General features: G+C 40.7%; 1 protein-coding gene across 9 annotated transcripts in view; it reads right to left on the reverse strand.

The window, feature by feature from the left end:
* GRHL2 (grainyhead like transcription factor 2) overlaps positions 1–21,272 on the reverse strand; it is a 70,839-nt gene that overhangs the window by 45,235 nt on the left and 4,332 nt on the right. For 5 of the 9 annotated variants that reach the window (XM_030012218.2, XM_030012219.2, XM_041123132.1 and 2 more), the window contains exons 2-6: positions 11,942–12,131; positions 8,852–8,919; positions 6,901–7,285; positions 3,682–3,734; positions 11–167 (exon numbers count right to left, since the gene is read on the reverse strand). In XM_030012218.2, the coding sequence (XP_029868078.1) occupies positions 11–167; positions 3,682–3,734; positions 6,901–7,285; positions 8,852–8,919; positions 11,942–12,131 (853 nt within the window). Of the gene's footprint in view, positions 1–10; positions 168–3,681; positions 3,735–6,900; positions 7,286–8,851; positions 8,920–11,941; positions 12,132–15,120; positions 15,340–15,434; positions 16,182–21,272 lie in introns of those variants that run through there. The other 4 variants (XM_030012217.2, XM_030012220.2, XM_041123131.1 and 1 more) reach the window with 4 other exon arrangements.

The following is a 21,272-nucleotide window of genomic DNA, read 5'->3' on the forward strand; positions in this document are numbered from 1 at the left end:
TGGACTATACCCTGACTTTGCTGATGGGATGCCGGAAACATTTGTTGTCACCCGTCTCGCTCAGGGTGATGGCGTAGAACTGTCCTTTGTTCAAGTAGGTCATGGGCCCCTCCCCTTGCTTTTGACGCAGAGATTTGGTAGCTTCTAGCGTATACTGAAAAGTGCTGCTGAAAAGACAGGGAGAAAAACACCAACAAAATCCATACCACTTTCTCCTTTTCTCTTTGTCCCCATTTATTATGTACTTCATGCATTGTATAAGCAAGGCATAAGACACTAATAATAAAATTCCAGGAAAACATCACACAGGTATTTAAAAATGCATTTTCTTTTTTCAAGTTCATCAGATCTGACAATCAAGCATAAAACTATCTGGATTGTAAGTCTCTTGCATCAAAGGCTACATCTCTACTTTCTCTGAAAAGAACCATCATGAAGTACAGGACTATGTACCCCACAGTGAGAGTGTCAAATACCAGGGGGGAATTCAGTATGATTTGCAGGAAATCAGCTACCTCCACAGACATTTAAACTTAGAAGTGTCACAGAAAGAGAAATCAAAAAAACCCAAAACCAAAACCAAAAAAAGCCGAAACCCAGAATAAAACTGGTTGCAAAAGATGGACACAGACTGGAAAGTCCAACTGCTACTTTCAGCACGCTGGAGAAAAGGAATACAACCAGAAGGGACAGTAGGTTCATTTGTTTAAAGACAACATGCAGCCAAGGTTTTTACAAGCCTTCTTTTCAAAATTAATCAGACAGAACAAAGTACCTATATTTAGTTGTATTTGCAATCGAGTAACGTCCCTTTAGAAAAAGACAAAAATTAGAGAAAAAGATAGTTTGCTCTTGTGTTGGAAGTTAGATTTTAGAAAAGACCCTCCCCTTCACAGGAGAACTTTACACCTTTAAAGCAGTTCTCAAACCATGAAGTTAAAGCTCCATTAACTAGTGAACTGTTAGCCGAACACAGTTCTCACAGAGCCTCTTCCAGCCGCTTCCTCCAACAATGGGCTTGAACAATAATCCAATAAAAATATGCCTGCAGCTCCTCACATTCTCTTAAATGAAAAAATAATGTTAACCTTGCAGAATAAACCTTCTCGTCAAACTGCATTTGGTCACCACAGGAAGCTTAATGCTAGGAGTCACTTGCAGGATGTCCTCACAAATTGGAGACAGAGGGGAAGCATTTTCACAAAGGTCCTAATTCAGCTAAGTATTCAAGCAGTGCTGAATTAGAACCAAAAGGATGAATATGTTGGTCCAAAACACCAGTGTACCCTAAAATTTCTAGGTCAAGCAAATACTCTGGATCATCATAACACTGCCATAGCAATATGGAAATAAGGGGAAGACAAAAACATTTTTAACTATCCAATGGGGGGAAAAAAAAAAAAATCACTAAAATGCATGAATAATAATATTTAAATCCCCACTTGAAAAGAAGGTAGAAGAAAAAAAATAACCTGATCCACTGTCTTTCCATCCAAAGGAAGAAGTTTCAGACAGTTGAGTACCAATTATTTAGCTTAGTATCAATCATTCAGTCAAATGAAGACAATTTGTAAGTGTTTCTTAGCTTATAAATGGAAATCCAGTCATTTTTCTAGTTGCTTGAAAGTTACAAATCAAAGCAAAACTAAGGTAAAAAGCAAACACTAACCTATACCTATCCAAACCACGGATGGCAGTACCAGCGCCTCCCAACAACACAGTTGCTGCCGACACGAAGGCTCTCGAGCACAGTGGGAAGGCGGCATGAAGGGGACTGTGATCCCCTCCGCTGATGCCCACCATGGTGTGCACTGCTGCAGTCCCTCTGTCCTCTGTGCAAGGGGAACAGAGGCTCTGTTGACACTGGCAAGCTGTACATCCCTGTCCGAGCGGACTGGAAGAGCAAGAACCACCGGTGCTGCAGACCCGGCACCCATCCTGCTGTATATGCTTGTCCTATGGATTGACTGCCAATCATTAGTGGTGGGGGCACATCCTCTGGCTTAGTGTCACACGAAGGGACTGCAGGTTGCACGCTGCAGGACTGCTGTGTGACACATACCAAAGCACACTGAGAGCCCTGGGAGATGCACCTCAAAACCTCCCACCAGAGAGAAACCCTAATGAGGATGTGTGCTAAGAAGGGCTTAGGATGAACCAAAGTCAGACACACAGTGTCTTAACAGAGCTGCCTACAGTCTGCCACAGCCTGGTCTTCTGTTTCCTGGCATTCTGTATGTTTCAGAAAGACATCAAAAAATGTAAATCCCAGACACACTGCACCTGGCCAATTTTGCAATCTCTGTGTGGTACCACCTGGGAATTTTCTTCTTGATCCCAGCTGGCAATCAAAGTGTGCCCTATAGCAGGAGGATTACTATTTACCCTTAAACTTATTGCAGTCACTCAAATGATTATACTATTCTGAATCTCACCAAGAGTCTTAACTAAAGCCCTGTGTAGTCATTAAGGGATCTTCTATCAGGCTTCAAATTACTTTCATATTCACTGCTTCTTTTTTTCAATCTGAAGTTTTCATTTCTGAGCACCTATCACTTCCAGGTAACTCCCAGGAAAGATGTATTTCATTTTTCTTAGTGTGCATTTGAAGGTTTTGTTCTAACATGGACCTGGGCCATAGTATGAAAGAATGTTTGAGAATTCTTAACAATACCAATGCTTCAGGATTCAATTTTATAAATATCCGGAGTAGCAAGTAAGCAGTCTTTGCTAAATATGTGTTTCATATATACTGCCTATATAATGACTCACTTTGGAGCTCACTGCAGTTAATGATTGTTTTAATACTCCTCAGAAAAAAGATCAAGCTGTAAGGAACCTCCACTACAGAAGCAGTCATATGCCTACTCCAGGAAAAATATGTAGGCATGTTCCTGTTTCCAAAGAGAGAGTAATCTCTCAGATACAGACAGAGCTATTCACAAGCATGAAATGAAGCGTCAGCTTATAAACTTTACTGATCACAGTCCTTATTAGTTGAAGTGACTCTGCAGTGTTTGCCCATTCTACACATGCATTTTTCTGTGCTTAGGGAGGACACTATTAATTTCAAACTTCAATTTTTGAAACGTTCTAAAAAACTTTTGGGGATTCTTAGGGTTTTTTACATGGTTTGTAATAGATACTTTGTTTGTATTATTTTATAGGTAAACATGAAGTACCACAACCAGCAGTGTAAAAAGACAGAGGGTTTCCCAGAAAACGTGACAGGAGCAACTAGAAAACAGAAGGCAAAAATGAAGATGGGAATTCCATAAGGTTGGTGGAGCCAGTTCAACCATCCTGGACATGTGACTTGTGCACCCTGCCATCCTGAAAGGTGGAGAAGATTCTTCCATGACCTGGCTGTCAAAGCTGTGCCCTGCTACCTGGGGGACCTCTCTTAACAGTTTTAATCTCACATATCTCCAGGGGGGCTTCAGAGGAGTTACTAACTTAAAACAATGCTGAGGGAAGATAACAGATGAAGATATAAACTGGGCAGATATGAAAGCTAACATGCGCAGGAGACGAAGGGGAGAGTGATGCTGGGAAGCATCAAGGGAGCCCTGTAGGTGCCCCAGGGTGATGAAAGAGAGGGTGGGAAGTGGAAACAGGCAGCCTCTCCTCCATACATTCCTACCTGATGCCAGTCAACACATTTCAAAGCTTATGCCATACCTTGTTTGTTCATAAATATATTCTTCAGCCCCCACTGACACACTGCGATACTTCTGAAAAATAAAAACAACAATTAAATATAGTTTGATACAATCAAAATGCAAATGCCAACAGAAGTAGAATTATGTTTATTTAAGGACCCCTCACTTTTTGTTTTGTTTTGCTTTACTTAAAAATGTGTGGTCAGCTGTCCTTAAGGCCTACAATGAAATGCTGACAAAAAATTAGATTGCTGTACTGCTTATTTTGAACAGGAGTGGTGACACAGACTAAGAAAGTATTTTACCTTCAATGCAAGATTCTGTTTGAGCAAAACACACACTTTACCAGATGAAAGGAGACCTACAGTGACTCTTTAAAAAATGAAAACTCATCTATTAAAAAAAAAAAAATTACATCAAGAGGTAGCATTCTGAAAAAATGAAATCTTTTTGCACAGACTAAGCAAGGATTTGTACTCTCTCTCCCTGAGCAAATAAGCCCATTCATACTCCACTATGTAAGCCTTGCTGCTTCTTCTTGGCTTGTCTTTTGCCTGAAACATGTTTTTGCTGATGTCTCTTTGATTCACTGATGCATCATTACATTTAATCTCCACGATTTCTTTTGTGATCACCAGTTAGCAATTAAAAGATGTTTTGTTTCCAGAAGTGTCAATTCGGGCAATTTTGAAAACAGTTTTTAATTTTACTTTATGCACAATTGTGCCACAACAAATATCCAGTTAAGTGCAAAGGTATTACCTACTGGTTAGGAATATTTCCTGAAGATCAAAAGTCAAGAATCCACAAGCAGTAGAATAGATAAGCTAAATACCTAAGAAATCTAACATCTGAGGGGTATTACAATAAAGATGGTCTCATATTGACATGCAAGTCACATTTTATATAAAGGCTAGAGGTTGACATTTTCAAAAACATTCAATTTACTTACCTATCCTTGAAAATTTTGTCTATACTATAAAGGACTAATAAATTAATCACAGCTAAATAAGAATATGAAAGAGATGAGAAAGGTATATTTATATAATTGTTAAGATTGTATCCAAAGAACATAGCAAGCGATTGACTGAAGTGTCTGTTACCACAGGGATCTATAAAAACTCAGCACTCCTTCAGTATAACAGAACTATGTCACTCAAGAAACATTCTGAAACAATTTCTAAATACATATTCATAACGTGTTTAAAATTGAGCGGGTATCAGTGCAAATCTACTGCAGCCAAACCCAGCCATTCTCACCAACTTAATAGGAAAACTAGTAAGAACAACTGTATCCCTACTTCAAACACTAATTTAGCACAAGTTCCTCTTTTGGTATGTTTTGACATTTTACCTTATGCTCTCCTCACACCTGCGTCACACAGCTGTCCCTACGCAACAGCATGTGGCTGGAGAAGCAGTCAGAGTGCCACAGAGGCGAAGCACATCCTGGGATTTGGGTAGTGGAGAAAAAACAAAGGGACAGGCTAAGCGTTGAGTGAGGCTGCAGCAGGGTCGGAAAGCCCTTCCTGCTCCCGTGCCATGCGCACGTGAGCGTTTGGGGCTGGAAGGCCACTAACGGTGGCACACACTTCACCTAGGTCACAGACAGGGACCTAGTCACAGCTGTTCAGTCTCCCTGTACAGTTACTAGGGGAGGTGAGGATGGAGAGGAACGAGCGCACCTGGCAAACCATTCCACCCACTTTTGGCAATCAGATTTGACCTGCTTCTTTCTCCACAGACTGCAGAGAAAGCCTAAATGACAAGTATCATACCCTGTTATTAACCAATCATTTTAAAAACGTGTAACAAAGTATTACCATTGTAACAAAATTACTATAACATGGAGTTTGGGATGCAAGGCCAACGTATGGACGTAAAATCCCTTTCTACCTCCAAGTTAAACAACTTTGCACATTCACCAGCACTTTGCACAGCGCAGACTGACTGACTGGGGAGCTCTCAACAGCACGTCCCAGAACAAACCAGCGTAATGGAATCACTCAGCTACAGCACCCCAGGGAAAGCCATGGGTATGGTACCACTGGACTCCCATAAAAAGCCATTTACCGGTAACAATGAAAAATAGCTGAAATGTGATTTGATAATGCAGAGCAGTGTTTCTAATCCAAGGTTTGATCTTACTGATTTTTCAATGGCAAGCTAGATTTCTTCATTAATTATTCATTTAGTTGATCTAAATGCGTTCTATAGCTGAAAATGGATTTCACCTCCAGGCGTCCTGATATATGATGCTTGCGTGGAGACAATTTACTTTTTTATACTACTCATACACAAACACACACTAAATTTCTTATATATTCAGTCAGAGTAATTCAGCCTTAACATAGCTTGCCTTGTACTTTTGTTACATTTACAATTTCGTAGAGTTGGAGGAGAAAAATCCAAGGAGGGTTCTACCACCTAATATCTCTAATTATTTGCAGAGGTACTGTCAGCTTTAAATAATTTTTACCTTTCTACATTTCTGGCTTGTTTGTATTATTCTGCAGCAGGCAAAAGCAGCCAGAGGGTACTCACCATATTAAAGCTGACTGTATAATTACTTTGTCTCAGCATAACTGTGAAATGGTTACAAGGTAGCTCCTTGTCTCTCTTCTCCTCCTCATTCCCCTACATATACATGCACCCGAGTCTTTCCCTGCCTGTTAACTTTTCCATTCCCCTCTAGTCACCTAATTCCACTACTTTTTCTCACTTGCCCATATTGCAGAGTAGAGCTTAGTGCAACAGACAGCTTCTGAATAAAATACTTGGGTTCACCTAGCAACAGAGGCTGCCACTGCTCATTTGCACTTTCAGAAGACATTAAGAATTTCCCAGTTACAAAGTGGCTGCTATTTCTTACTGTTATGAATAGGTCTGAAGGTAGATCTTGCTCACAGAAAACAAATCCTTCAAAACGGCAGCTATCCTCTACTTGACACAATATCCCAGAAGACAAAAGTTCAGTATCTATTATTCTCAGAGTTTCCAATAAACAACTTCAAAACTGTCTTCTGAAATGCCTCATGATGCTCCCCTCTAATCAGAGCACAGGCTGACAGGAACACCACAAGGAGCAGAGATTAATTTGTTGAAACAAGCATCACTGTTCTAATGGCTCTTGTGGACAGCTCAAATCTCCTTATCTTGTTTACCAGCTCAAAACTCTTTATCTTGTTTATAGCTTTTTATTGAGTTCTTGGATGCTAATTTGAGGTGAAAAACTTACTTCTGTTCCCCCATCTTTGAAGGTGTCGCTGTACGTACTGTCAGGAGTACTGCGCTGGTCATCTTTGAGATAATTTGTGTGGGGAGCAATGCTGGACACTTCATACGGTTCAAAGATAACCCCTCGGTGCTCCTCATTTTCTCCTCTTGCATAGTGTGCTTGTGGGGTCATAAAAACAGGGGTGAACTCCTCTGCTTTAACCACAGTCACTCCAGTCCCCGTGATGGGTGTCGAGCTCCCAGAAACGTTTGTGTTGTATTCCCTTTTGGACGACTCCAGAGGATCTTGGTTCAAGGAAAGGTTAACCGGCACCGTCTTCAGGACTTGCACACGGTTCTCTCCCCCACTTAAATTACTCTGAGCTTCCGCGGTATTAAGACAATTTCTGTGAGACAAAACCAAATATGTTATGAACTGTCTTGATAAGAGTAAATCTTCTCCTTCAATAGCTTAATATTCTTAGATGCCAGGGAAGGAGATCTTTCAACTCTGATAGGCCATTGCTGTAAGAAGTAGTAGTTTAACAAATACTAGGCAAGACATTCTGAGGCAAGCAGAGAGGTCCAGAGCTCTTTAACACCTAGGGAAGCATAATACATTTGATTTGACCTATAACCGGTATGACTTGTTACAATAAATTCTAGGTATCCAGGGTTGGTTTTGCCTTGGCTTATAATTTGGATGCAAAATCAATACACCAGTACAACCACCTTTAGGCACAAAATAAGCATAAAGAGTAAGGCGAGGTACTACTCACAGTAGATAATTTGCATATGAAATAGGCAGAATATCAACAGCAAAATTCATACGCTGATGCATGCTCTTTCAGGCTGTTGACAGGCCACTACTGTTTGTGTAACTCTGGTACCAATGCTCTTCTGAAAGAGCAAGCCCAGGAATCCCATTGTATCAGAGTAGATCAGTAACTATATTGGCTGCAAAGTAACCTCCAGCAGCATTCCCATGTCTACTCACGGTTGCTCTTGAAAGCAATCTGATTGCTGATAGTAGTTGCACTGACATAAAATTGTTAACTCATAAAACTTTTAGTAGGTGTAACACACTGCTTTGTTTTCAACCCAGGAGATATGTTGTGACACTACAGTTTCTCTCTTGGCTTTCTACCGAAGGCCAGTTTTGTCAATCACACTCAACTTAGGAATTTCTGTCGCATTTGCAAAAGAAAAACTGTCCCTCAAAAAAAGTTTCATATTCTGTTTTGAAACAGTGAATTTATACTACTACCTATTTAAACTTTCACCTCACATAGCTAGTGGAGACCATCTAAGGCTGTTCCAAATTAGCTACATTGAAATATACCTTGCGTAGCTTCTCTCCACTGTCATTTCACATGAATATAGCTTCCTATATGTAAAAACTTAGTTCTTTCTACATAAATATACACTCTCTTGTCCACAAGTCTTAATAAAGGCAGGAGTCAGCTTCCTCTGACTCTTCAAGTCACTTTTAGCCTACAGAGGAAGGCTGAAATCTGAGGAGTGAGAAAAACATTTTGAGCGAATGCTTTTAAGAGTTACTTTATTTGCTTCCGGGCAGACCTTAAGTTATGTTAAATAAAACTGTATAAATCAGGTTACTGAGGCCAAACTACTCACTTTTTGCTCTAGAAGAAAATTGAAAGAAAAGCAGCCAATAACCAACTGTCAATATAATCTGATTTTACTAATCTCAGCAGCAGCAAAAACAACCAAACAAAACACAAACAAATCATGAAACTTTCTGCTACTTTGCAAATTGCATGTTTAATAATACTGTTCAATTTTTCTAATAAATTAAAAGTAAAAAGGAGTAAAGTTTGCTTCCCTGAACAGTCTTCATTCTTTTATCTTTTCAAAGAAAACCATAAACCCTCAGGCTATCACAGTTCCTTCAGTTCACAACTGATCAACACTGTTAGTAGCTGGGTGTATGATTTTGAATAATACTGTACCTTTTATCTTGGTCTTCTTGATTATCGCTCACTTTGTTAACAGACAACAGCCTTTTATCTCTGGGAACCTGAGAACAACACCAGGCATGGGGTCAGGTAAATGCAACTGTCAGGTATTTGCAGCTTCAGACTGCTCTACTGCAACAACTAGAAAAATGTAACCATATCAGTGTTGTCTAGTTCACAGATGCCAGGAGCTGTTTTTCTTTGGGAGACTGATTGTGAACCGAAAGATAATTTCCAAAGAGAAAAAATGTAGGGATTGTTCCCTTTTCTAGTTCTTGGGCACACCAGTCTGGAGCAAAGCACTCTTCTGTGTGTCCTTATCTTTGGAATATCACGCTAGGCCAAGCTATCTCAAAATCAAAGCTATATTCCCAAACACACACACACACACTTTTCACTGAATAATAAAAGATGAGAAGGAAGACACAATGCTTTGATGAGCTCTGCATGGAGACCCTTTTAGCTCAGATGAAAAAGGGTTTTCAATTAAACCACAAGCACCAGCTAAGTCCTCCTGTTATAGAGCAGTCTGGAGGGTGCAGGACTCATACCTAGGGCAAGTTTGTGGATCCTTCCCTTTCCTAGCATGGGGACAGGTCAGGTCACACTGGCATGTCATCAGAGAACACTGACTTCTGCTTTGCTGAGTGCATCAAGAGCCATGAGAAGTAAAAATCCAGTCAAATCTGGCCACTTGACAGACTCAGAATTGACAGCAAGTGACTTAAAAGATCTGTCTTCCCACATACCGGTTTCCTGACACCAGCATAGATACGATATCACCAAGGGCAAAGTTGCTGCCATGACTGTTTTTTTTTCTTTTCTTGCTGAACCAGCAATTTGGGAGCTAAAACTTCTAATCTATATTTTCCAAAAGAAGGTATATCCACTCTGTCACAGCAGTTAACTCAGGGTTAAAGAGCAAGAAAAGACCTAAGAATGGGCTAAAGCTATGCATTTTATCTTTAAATACTTTAAAGAAATATCAGGAAAATATCTGAATTTAGAGGAAAAATACTACGGTGCACTACAGTAGCCAAGGTTAATATCTGCTGTATCTGCAAGGCAGCAGCACAGTCAGAGAGTGCTAGCCAGAGCCTTTCCTTCTCTTAGGGACATCCTCCCTCCCTACTAAGCATCCTGCTGGTTAAAAATCCTCTTTCATATATTTTAGAAGTGGGATCCAAGCCACAGTTTGCACACGTTGATTGCCCTGTTAAGATCACATCTTTATCCCTGAAGGAGGGTCTATGTTTAGGTAAATATCACTAGAAGAAAAAGGGGAAGGAAAAGAAAAAACCCAAACAGTTAAGTTCAAATAATTCCTATTGACTGGAAAAAGTATTTCAAAAATATAACCCAGCATGTCAGAATAAATAAGCCAGATGATAAGTAAGGGCAATTCAAGAGAGTATGGTGGACTGAAGTCCTCCTCTACATTTCCACATTACAGCATAGAGGTTTAAGTTAGGTTTTAAGTTCCTGTTTGAGAGCATCAACAAGAGTTATCCTCTTCTCCTAGTTTAAGACAGAAATAGTTATGATTGAATGCCGGAAATGGCTTTTAGAGCAACATGGCTTATTCCACCTGAACCCCAAGTCTTTTGCAACTGCCTGGAACAAGGAACAGACATGTCTCTCAGAACATCGTTTTGAGAAGGAAAAGGGCTGTTCTCCAGTTTTATTTAAAAAATCCAGCAGATTAATGACCTGCTACATACAAAGGTATTACTAAGACAGAAGCCAACACTCCAGATGTTCATACACATCCTGAATTTTACAAACCCACATTAACTTCACAGAGTCTGGCACTGTGGTAGCTCTGACAAGCAGAGAAAAGGACCTTTCTTCTTTCTCAGTGGGAAAAGCTTTTCTCTACTAACAACAACACACAAAAGCAAGGAACATCTCTTGAAATATAATCAGTAAAGAAATTAAAACAATGTTTAACCGTAAGGTTGGTATATGGCATCTTGCCTACAACCCCTTCTCCTGAACACTCATTTAATGACCGTAGCAGAGACTAAAAAGAGCAGCCCGTTCTCTAAAAGCATTTATACTAATAAATACTAAAAGCAAAGGGTTTTAATTTTAAATTTCCATTCCTGCTACTTCGTCATGAATTACAAGGGGAGCTGGCATTGTTCTGCTGCCTTTCACAGAAGATCATCTGTCCAATGCAGGCATAAGTGGCTTCAGGAGTACCGAGACAGTTTTAAATTAAATGAACAATTTCATACTTTAGTGCTTCACAGGCAACACTGATTCCATTTGCAGAGTACAAAGGGGTCAGCCTGGGTTTCGGGGTAAAATTTCTGCATTACACAGTGATGCACCCTGTAGGACTCTCCTCTGATTTCAGCAGAAATCTCAAACATAGCTCTACTTAAACACTATGAAATATACAAAAAAGAAAGGTATCAAAATGGTAGGTAAAGCTCTGGGCTTAGAACCTGACATAAACTGAAACTGTGTGTGAGTGCTTCCCCTGTAAATTGACTTAGATCTCTGTCTCTGTGTCCAGCTCCATTTCTGTCCTCCACCTTTCTATTTATACTGCAAACTTCCAGTGCAAGGGCTAGACCTCACTGTATGTTTGTATACAGCCTACTGCAATCATTATACAAATAAAAATAACATGGGAAACTGTCAGATGAGAGATACTTCAGTTAAAGAGCAAACTAAACCATGTATGGAATGAACCAGAAAAGCAGACAAACCTACAGATGGACAAGGCCTCCCCTTTTCCACTTTTTAAAGAATACTGCAAGTATCTGAGCACAAATAAAAAGGGGGCTAATTCATCCAATGCTCTTGCAAGGGAAGAGGAAGAACGCTATGCTCAAAAAAAAAATCATAGTGGCAGATTTAATACGGGAATTCTGATTTTGGTTTTTATCTCCAGAACTAAACACATCACAACAGCCTCAGACAGGCTTTGTAAAACGGAAAGGGTGATTGATGCAAGTATGGGAGAGAAAACAAGATGCTGGGACTTCTGTCTTTGAAAACTGGCTCTTTTGATGCCTCTTAGAGCGGTCCCCTGCTAGTGCAGCAGGGATGAATAACAATGGAGTTACCTACTTTATAATAGTCATACAATAGGCCAAGAGCAGCAGCACTGTCCTCATCACCATTTATGCTCATCATAGCCTTGGTAGCTGCTGTTAGGGGATTCTCCAAATACGACTTCCAGGCTTCATCTTCGCTGGTGTAGGCTCGTCTGGTGTTGAATGAAGTGTCATTTGGCACTAAGGCCACAAGTCGCTTGTTACTGCATAGACAGGAAGAATAAAATGGTGATCCAGAAAGGATTATTTTATTCACAAGGCATGTTAAAGAACATCACATAGCTCAATGAAAGTGATATGACTACATCAAGCAAGCATCTCTGTATTAAACTTGGTGACATAAATATTCATCAGTATTAGGTATCTTCAGTATTTAAAAAAAAATTAAATGTGTGCAGACCTTGTGATAATAATTCAAATGTATTTTCACTAATATACAGATAGTGTTATCAAAATATTTTAAAACTGTTTGGAAAAAAAGGAAGTAACAACATAAGAACGTTTTGCCCCAGTATTTTTGTTAGATGTACACTTGATTAGGGAAAAATACATTTAACTGAAATCAGTTATAATAAGAAGGTATGAATGGAAAAAAAAGAAAAAGTATCTAATACTAATCTCGTGTTCACCTAAACAGAGTATAGTTGAGTATTTAATAACTGGGTACACCTTATAATTGAGCTATTCTCTGCTTTTGGAATGCAATTTGTCTGTGATTTCAGAGAGGTTTTCTGTAACAGGACATGAGCAATGGGTCCAGTGGATGGAGAAGTAGTCAACATATTTGGTCTCAATTCACAGTTTATCACTCACCACACCTAGTTACAGACCCATGGCAATACACACAAGACCATTAGTAAGTGGGAGTTGCAGCAGAGCAGTTTCCACCAGCCTGAAAGTGGTACAAACTGACCACTGCCTGTGTGCATCGCGAGAGAAGCTGCTGCACTGCAGCTATGGCTGAAATTTGCAGTATAATGGAAACATAAATGAAGATAATAGTACCTGCCTTCGTAAAATGTTCAATAAACTTATGGATAAAAGAGCTATGCAAAAAAAAAATTTTTTTTAAAGTTGCATTCCTATTACACAAGATAGTAGGCAAACAGATTAGGCAGGGAAATAGTGGAGTGAGGGGTGTGCTGCTTAGCCCGTGTTGCAAGAGCACTGTCAAGAATTGTGGCTCAAGTTACAAGGATCACGATGAAACTTTTAACACATTACACCTTACACATTTGAAAGCTGCAAAGATGGCAGAATAACCAAATATACTGACTTAACTAGCGAAACCAGCAGTTATTCCTGGTGACCTTCATAAAACATTTCTTGCCATCTTCTACATAAAAACTGTTCATTATTCAGCCTCCTCTTTTTGCTCTCCCATACCTGCGGCGGTGCCAGCTCCACAGACCTAATCCAACCAACTGCCGCTACTGCACAGAGAGCGGCATTCAAACACTGTGCAACCGAGCCTTTTATTTGATTTCAGAAATACGATTTGATAAAAGCACAACTGAACCCACACGGTAAATGCTCTCGGGTGCCAGGAGCATGTCTTGCCTGGCCCCCAAGCTGCAGTGACCAGCAAGCTGGGGCTTTGCCCAGGGCTCCGCTGCTGCCTGAGCGCAGGTTACCTGCAAAGTGCGTGCTCAGGTGTTTAAGGAAGAAGAGGGGGATGGTGGAGATTATCATCGCTGTGGTACAGTGCACTGTTTACAAGTTTCTTTATTTAATGAAAAACAAAATAATCCATCTGGTACACAAAGCAGTTTTATGAGCTCTGTGGGGGAAGAGAGCATTTCATAGCTTCATATCACAGAATACAGCCAACAATTACAGTTTAGATTATATTTTCCTTTCATCTAAAATATCTGGATTTTTAGAAGCTTCCTTTCTTTTCCAAGGGCCTTTCTGCCTGGCCTTTTGCTGTCTCTTCTAAAGATTTTTGTCCTTCTTGTTTCCACAGATACATTTGTGTTGTTACAGGTTTGCTTCAGCAAGTGAAGCTGAAGCATAAATTAAGAGCCCAAAGAAAGAGAGAGAGAGAACTGCTAGGTCTGCTTGCCTTTTCAATGCCTTATTGTTAATGACTCAAATCAGATTTGCAACAGCCCCGCTGTTTGTGCCAGAGGTAGCTGAGGGCCTGTTCCCACTCTGGAGTAGCCAATTCTCCCTGGCTCAGAGGCAATTATTCCAGGCAAGGATTCTCCTTTCCTCAACAAAGCTCCCCTTCAGCTAAACCCAGGCTGTTTCACCGCATGGGCGGCTGCCCATTGCAACACACAAAATACCGCTCGCTCTCCTTCCTGTAGCAATCTTCCCTTACAATCAATAACTGCCTTTTGTTACTCGGAGTGCTCACAGCCGTGCGATAGTCATAACTGATTTATGAGCACTACAGACAGACGGTGAGCTGCCCTTTAAAAACACACCTTGTAAGAGTTGGGCTGTGCTTGTCTGCAGAAATGCTGGAGGGGAGGAGTCAATCTGTGCTGCTCTAACTTAGTCAAGACAATCTTAAAGCAATGAAGAGAGTGCTGTCCCTCGGAGGTGTTGCATACGATTGTATAGGGGAGAAGCTAAAGTAAACAGGATAAATGCTCTAGGAACAGCCACTCAGTAAGTAAACAGTTGGGATGGCTGGAAAGGCACAGGTGCATAGACCTAGAGCCTCCCCAACACCTTCCCAGAGCACATTTTCTCTAAAACCCAGGTTTTCACCTCTAAAAAACTAAATAGCCGTCTCCTCTGCCTTGAGAGATGGTCTGCAGCCTAATCAACCAACACACTCATTGCGTTTACTCTGCAAACAGACTGAAACAATAGCACTAAGAAAAATAAAAAACTTCCTCATCACCCCCATCCCTGTAATCAGCTCTGTGGGAGGTTAATGGTCAGACCTAATTATCATGATTTAACATAGTCAATCATTTCAAAGATTATATCCAAAGCAGTCAGCCAAAACAACTGTGCTCGCTTTAAGAAAACTTCTCTATTAAGGTCCTTTGGATGGGAGGGAGGGTTTCTCTTTAAGAAATGAGACTTACGTGTGCACACACATTCCCTTTCTTTTTCCACGACTGCTGAACCTCCCGGACAATTTCAGCCAAATGCGACAGAGGGGTAGCAAAGTCTCCCATAACCAGAGGAGATAAATACTTTATATTTTAATATATGCTAAGAAAACCCAACCTCCTGAGCAAGGCTCTGCACAAGTAAGCTCCCCTGGTCCCATCAGGAACCCTTCCATGCCAAGGCACCCCCAGCTGTGTAACTGATGACAGCAGGCAGCTGCTTGGAGAATGACTCTGGTGGCACCTGGACCGTGGGGAAGACAAAGGGTGACACCTACGAGAAACATAAGAGCATTCCTACAGGAAAGCGCTGCTCTGAATGCCCCACCTGTGAGAAAAGCATCAGTTGGAGCCTGCAATTAGCAACACATCTACAAATCTTATCAAAAGCTGCAAATCCATCAGTGACCACATTCACAGAGAACCACTCACTTAAGGAAGGAAGATGGGCCAAGATTGCAAGTGGAAGACCTCATCAGCCATATCAGCAAATATCCACTGTAGCCCCAGGCACATCTTCTAAAATAGCCTGCCAAAGAGCAGAAAACAAGCCCAACTCCGTGCCCATTCCTCACGCAGACTAGCCCACTGCCCCTCTACCTGGTGGTCAGGATGTGTGCTAACCAGAACACAGCCAGGAGGGCCATGCCAGTACAAGCTGAAAGCACGCCATTATCCTACCATGGAGACAGAGCTGAACAATTGAGGATACTTTGTGCCTAAAAAGCACGTTTCCTTTCAAGCTATCAGTTGACTCCCTAATGAATACAAAACGTTTCAGTTGTTTTATGTTACACAGTAGTAGGTGGTTACATATCTTAATTTATAGGTGTGTGAGGATGAAAGGTATTTTCTGAGGAATGGTCTAGCTTAGGAGCTAGACTGCCCTGACACTTGAGTGTTTACGCCAAGACTAAACTTCAGATGGCCTTTATTTTGCAAAATCTTTTCTTTTTCCCCCAAACGTTTAGTAGAGATTTTCTTCTTTGTACCATCTTACATGATTTGTGTGCTTTCCTCGTAAGAAAAGATGTACATAAGTTTTCCAGATTTATACCAGTTATGGTGATTTCTGCATCTGGTAAACTGATATTTTTGAACTTATTTAAAATTAAGATTATGGAATTTTATAAAACACTATACAAGTGTAATGTGTAAATAGAGATGTCCAAGTCTGTGCTCACTTTGTTTCATTTCAGTTACTGCAGTACAACATAAATTGGAGAGGTACATTGTACTTAATGTCAATAAATTAGCTGAATGGAAAGGGCTGGCCTTTCAAGCTCTTCTTCAGATTAATGAACTTTCAACAGCCAGCACTTGGGGCTCCAAATTCCTACTACAGGCAAACTCTCACCCAACTTGACACAATTTGTGAATTAGCTTACACAGAATCAGAAATGCCCATTAACACATTCATGAACCATGGTGAAAGGCTGCAGCTTTGTGATCAGAGCTTGCTTTTTATTCAGAAACAAGATGCCCTACCTGCCAGTCTCTCTCAGCCAATTTTGATGCTCAAGAGCTTTTTGTTGAATTTGCAAAGTTCATGCAGCCCTCAACCTCTCTGCTAAATTTGCCACTGAACATAACGCAGACTGATGCAGCCATGCTGCATCAAGTACAGCTGCATCCTACCTTCCTCCATCATATGCTCAGCATTACATCCTGATCCAGTTGGTGCTAGTGAGGAAGAAAGTCTCATCCTGCCTGCCCCCCAACTTTTGCCTTGCCCAGGAAATTCGCCCCTGGAATCCAAAGCAGACTGTTAAAAGTGCAAAGGTGGGCATCCAGTTGAGGCATTTCCGGGGGGGGGAGGTGTATTGCTTTTTTGGTTATTGCATTTGTTCTTTCAACAAACTTTAAAAAGTAAGAATCCAGCTACTCCATGCACATCCCTGCAGCCTCCTTTGCCCCCAATAATGCATTAGGACTTCCCCCTCCCTGCAAAGGCTAGGTGCCAGATGGGAACACAGCAAGCAATGTGTGTGAGGCAGCAGAATGGGAGGAATCCCCATTCCCAGGTTTCAGCCCAGGCCTGAGCCTGCCTGTTCTTATGCCTATGAGACAAGAGCACCAAGCACATCTGCGCACATCCTCTGCAAACTGTCCCTTCAGGAGACGAGATAGGAGGCTTTGGCCCATGCAGTTGTTATAAAGCACACAGAAATTTTAGCACCGGTCAAATAACTGGAAAAGGGAAGACAGACTCATGTCATCATAGCTCCCAGCCCAGCATGTCAAGGCCATAGGATATTTATCATAAGCTCCTTTTTAGCTGGATGTTAAGAAGGTGCACAGGGAGACTGCCACCAGTCCGGAAACCGTGGGAGAAACACAAATTCTAAAATGAGATGCTAGCCAAAGGGACCACTTCTGTGTTGCATGCAGGCATGCACCACACACCATGTTGCATCCTGGGTTTCCGACCCCTCGATTGTCCAGATCAGAGACCTGGCTGAAGTATGCTATGACTCAGTGTGCTACAGGAAAAACACCTGCCTGCTTAGTCTTTCCTCCAGTGCAAAGTAAGAAATGGGAAACTTCAAGAACGCCTGCGTTTCATTTGGTATGACAAAAGGTACAGGAGCATGCTCCAGCCGCATCCAAGAGCTGGAAAAAGAGCTGAAGCTCCCACTTCAGTTTTGACATAGCTAAGGAGGGCAGAGTGTGATCATTTACAAGCATTTCAGTAGCTCTAAAGCCCTTTGTAAGTTTACTTTACACTCACATAAATCTCAGTTCAGCTATAAGGCTACTATAAAACAGATTTAGAACAGATGTTCATACAATTTGTCTTACAACTAATAGGAATTCACAGGCACACACTGCACTACTATGACCATTTAAAAAGCTGCTAAGGACAGATGCCACAGAAGCCAGATAAGTTAACAAACGTTAGATTCCAGATCATAAATTTCTGTCTGTGCTCATTATACAAAGAAGTATAAATCAAAGCTATTCCTAGTGCTTGAAACTATTTGCTTTAAAGATTCTAACGTTAGCCCAAATCTACTACTCTCAGCATACTCCTTTGCCTAGACATCAAGATAAAAAAAAAACCAAAAAAACCCAAAAAACACACCACCGACATGGGTGACTCACTGCAAGTTTTGATTTATTTTGTTAAAAAAAAGTTTAGACTCCTCAGTATTTATTGCCAAAAGTACAATTAAAAAGTCAGCAACACTGTTGTTTCAATTAGATAATAGCTTTTCGTTAAAACTACAAAGGAGCATAAATGTTTAACGAACAGGAAAATTATGGCCCATGTGTCTTGGTATTTTGTCTTTCATAGCCGACAATCACATCATTCCCAGAAGCACGAACAGGTCTCCAAACTGCACTTAGCCCAATCCAGTAAGCATATAAATATACAAATAACTCAAGAGTGAAGGAAAATCAAAACATGTAGACCACCAGGAAACCAGAAGATAAGATGCCCTCTGGCCCAGCCAGCAGTCCATACCAAGGAAAAAACTCCCATTAAAGAGGCTGAGTAATTTTGCCTACTAATGAACACAGGTTTGGGACTCTTGCAATTTGGGACAATTATTCTTTTTGAGCACAAGACAAATCTGAACAAGATTACACTTGTTAAATTATTAAAAGAAATTATTTTACCTTTACAAAACACTCTGAGAGGAAGTAAAATAATACACTGAGAGCAGAAACAGCGAATGGCAAAACAGACTAGTTCAACAATTAGATGCCTACTACAAGTTTTATTTGTTTTTACTCAGAACCAAAATAACTTGAGCATGTAATAGTGATTAAAAAGATTAAAACAAATAGGTGATTCATTAACATCGACAAAAAACTATTATTAAGTATGTCAAAGTGGAAGTACAAAAAAGAAATCTGACACAAGGATTAAATACATACAGTAAATGTGTACTGAGGACTAGTTCAAGTAGGCAATTACTCACCCTGACAGAGACTTTTTATACCTATGATTTCAGAGACTGTTTTTGTTCCACTTTTAATTAAATATTATTTCTACCAGACAGTCGTTTGTTATTAGTGGACTAAGTAGCCTGTTGCTTTTTTTTTTTAAACCAAGCAGAAAACAGTCTCAGAAAAAGGCACGTTTCAGCATATTTGTAAAAAAACACTGACATCTCAAAAAATTAGGATACTCTGGAGCTCACAGCATTACTGCAGTAGCTAACAGAGTTGATCAGAATTATCAATTACTTAGCAGCTTCATATCAGGCCGTGCTCTCTTTTGCCAAGAAGAGTACTTCCAGCGTGCAGAGCACCCAAGGTTGTTTTAGCTGACTGGAAGCAGCCAGCAGTAGGCTTTAAAATTAAAAACAGGTCATGACAAGGCTTCCCAGACCTGCTGCAGTTTAACCTGACCCTTGGCCCTGTGGCCCTTGTTCATTCATTGCTTCCACAGAGTTAATGGAAATGCAATAGTTACTGAACTGATAGCACTGATTGCTTTTTTTTTTTCAGAATATGGAATTTTTTTACACATTCAGAAGGAAAACATAAATTCAACAACTGAGCAATCCTGGGAGTCAAGATTTCCCACAAATATTTAAAATAAGAACACAAAACCAAAAATATACTTTACAGAACAACTAAAATACAGAATTATGGAAGACGCCATTATCTCCCACTATTAGTAAAATTAACAAATCTACACATACATGTAATCTTCGAGGTTGGAGACATATTCTCAAGCTACAGGTATGTTGCAATATTTGACTTCTCCACAGTTCACATGCACTTAATATGGTTTCCTTGGTTAAATATTTCACAAGCAACAGTTCTCTTCTTTATGAAGTTAGTACTATCAAAGAATAGGACAGTGTCGTGGTATACTAGGATGTCTGAAATAATTACTTATCTTCTTTTAATTAGCTACTACTGTCCCAATCACTGATTAAAAAGCTAATGAAGATTCATCCCAAGATGAATTCCTAGATCAGCATTTTTAAAGTGCAATTTTGTGTGTATGCATCTACAAAAAAGGGCAGCTTAATTGGCTGCTCCATAATCATGGGAAAAAAAATATTTAAGGTAACCATCAATTGTCTGCACTGGATTAATATTTGCGAAAATATCTGACAACAAATGTCAACCAGTGCAATATCATTTCCCCTTCAGATGTCCCTGCCAGAACGAGAATGATGATGTCCCTGCTGGCCCTTCCACAGGAAAGGGGTTATTTGATCATTACAATCAAGTAAGTGACCTGGGAAAATCTCCTCCCTCCTGTTCTGCTTTGATCTTCAGTCTGGTCTCAGACTTCAGCACCAGAGAGACAGCAGTGTTAACAGCAAGACGTAACCACTTGATATCCTTACTCCTCTCAGTTAAGCTTATGATTGCAAGTTCTACAAGGTTCTGCAACACCACCTTCCTTGCACAGAGATGGTTTTCTGGGGAACATCCGTGACAGCCTGTCTGACATTTGAAAAGTGCAAGCACTAAACACCTCTAATTCCTGTTTCTCCATTCACTCCCAGATGAGTAACACTTTGGAAAATTCATCTCAATGGATGCCCTATCTAGACACTCAGCAGCGGAGGAAAAAAAAAAAAAAAAAAAAAAGAGTAGTCTGTGACCTAATTGCCACCAACATCTGCTGATAGGAAACTCTGGCCCTCAAAGAAAAAATTAAGAACAATTCACAGAATCACATTGTAAACCATAAACACCCTTTGTTGTTACAGTACTAGATGTTTACGTTAAATATTATGAAGGCAGCATCTACATTTACACACTGAGGAAGAAATAGGAAACCAGGACAAAATCACTCTGTGAAGAGTCCAAGACCAACTTCTGCCACAGACACTATGAAGTAGCAAGCTGGATGTGAACATGCCTCCACTGACACACGGGAGCAGGTCTGAACCCATTCCCACCTCCAGGCTCGCTCTCCCCTCAGTTATTTACCCACAAGCACATGCTCAGCTGCAGACCCAGGCTGACCCAAGTCCTCCTTAATGTGGTCAGTCTGAGCATGCCCCAGCCCCGTCTACCTGGTGTCCCAAGTAGCTCTTGCACATACTGGGGGTGTTGGGAGCCTGACAAGCCTGACTGACAGGCAGTCATGCAGCTGGCCAGCTAGCAAGAGAGCCACAGCGACCAGCACGCTCAGGCCTGCTACCAAGCCTGCTCTTTGTGCAACTGCAGTCCCAGCCTACACAGGACTCACGACTTTACACAACACCAGAACAGCGGGGACACAACTGTGGCATTTACCAGGCAGATCCCAAGTGGTTGTACAATTGCTGCTCCTCATTCACAGGGGTA

The sequence above is a fragment of the Aquila chrysaetos genome, chromosome 4 (genome assembly GCF_900496995.4).
Source record: "Aquila chrysaetos chrysaetos chromosome 4, bAquChr1.4, whole genome shotgun sequence".
Classification (NCBI taxonomy): domain Eukaryota; kingdom Metazoa; phylum Chordata; class Aves; order Accipitriformes; family Accipitridae; genus Aquila; species Aquila chrysaetos.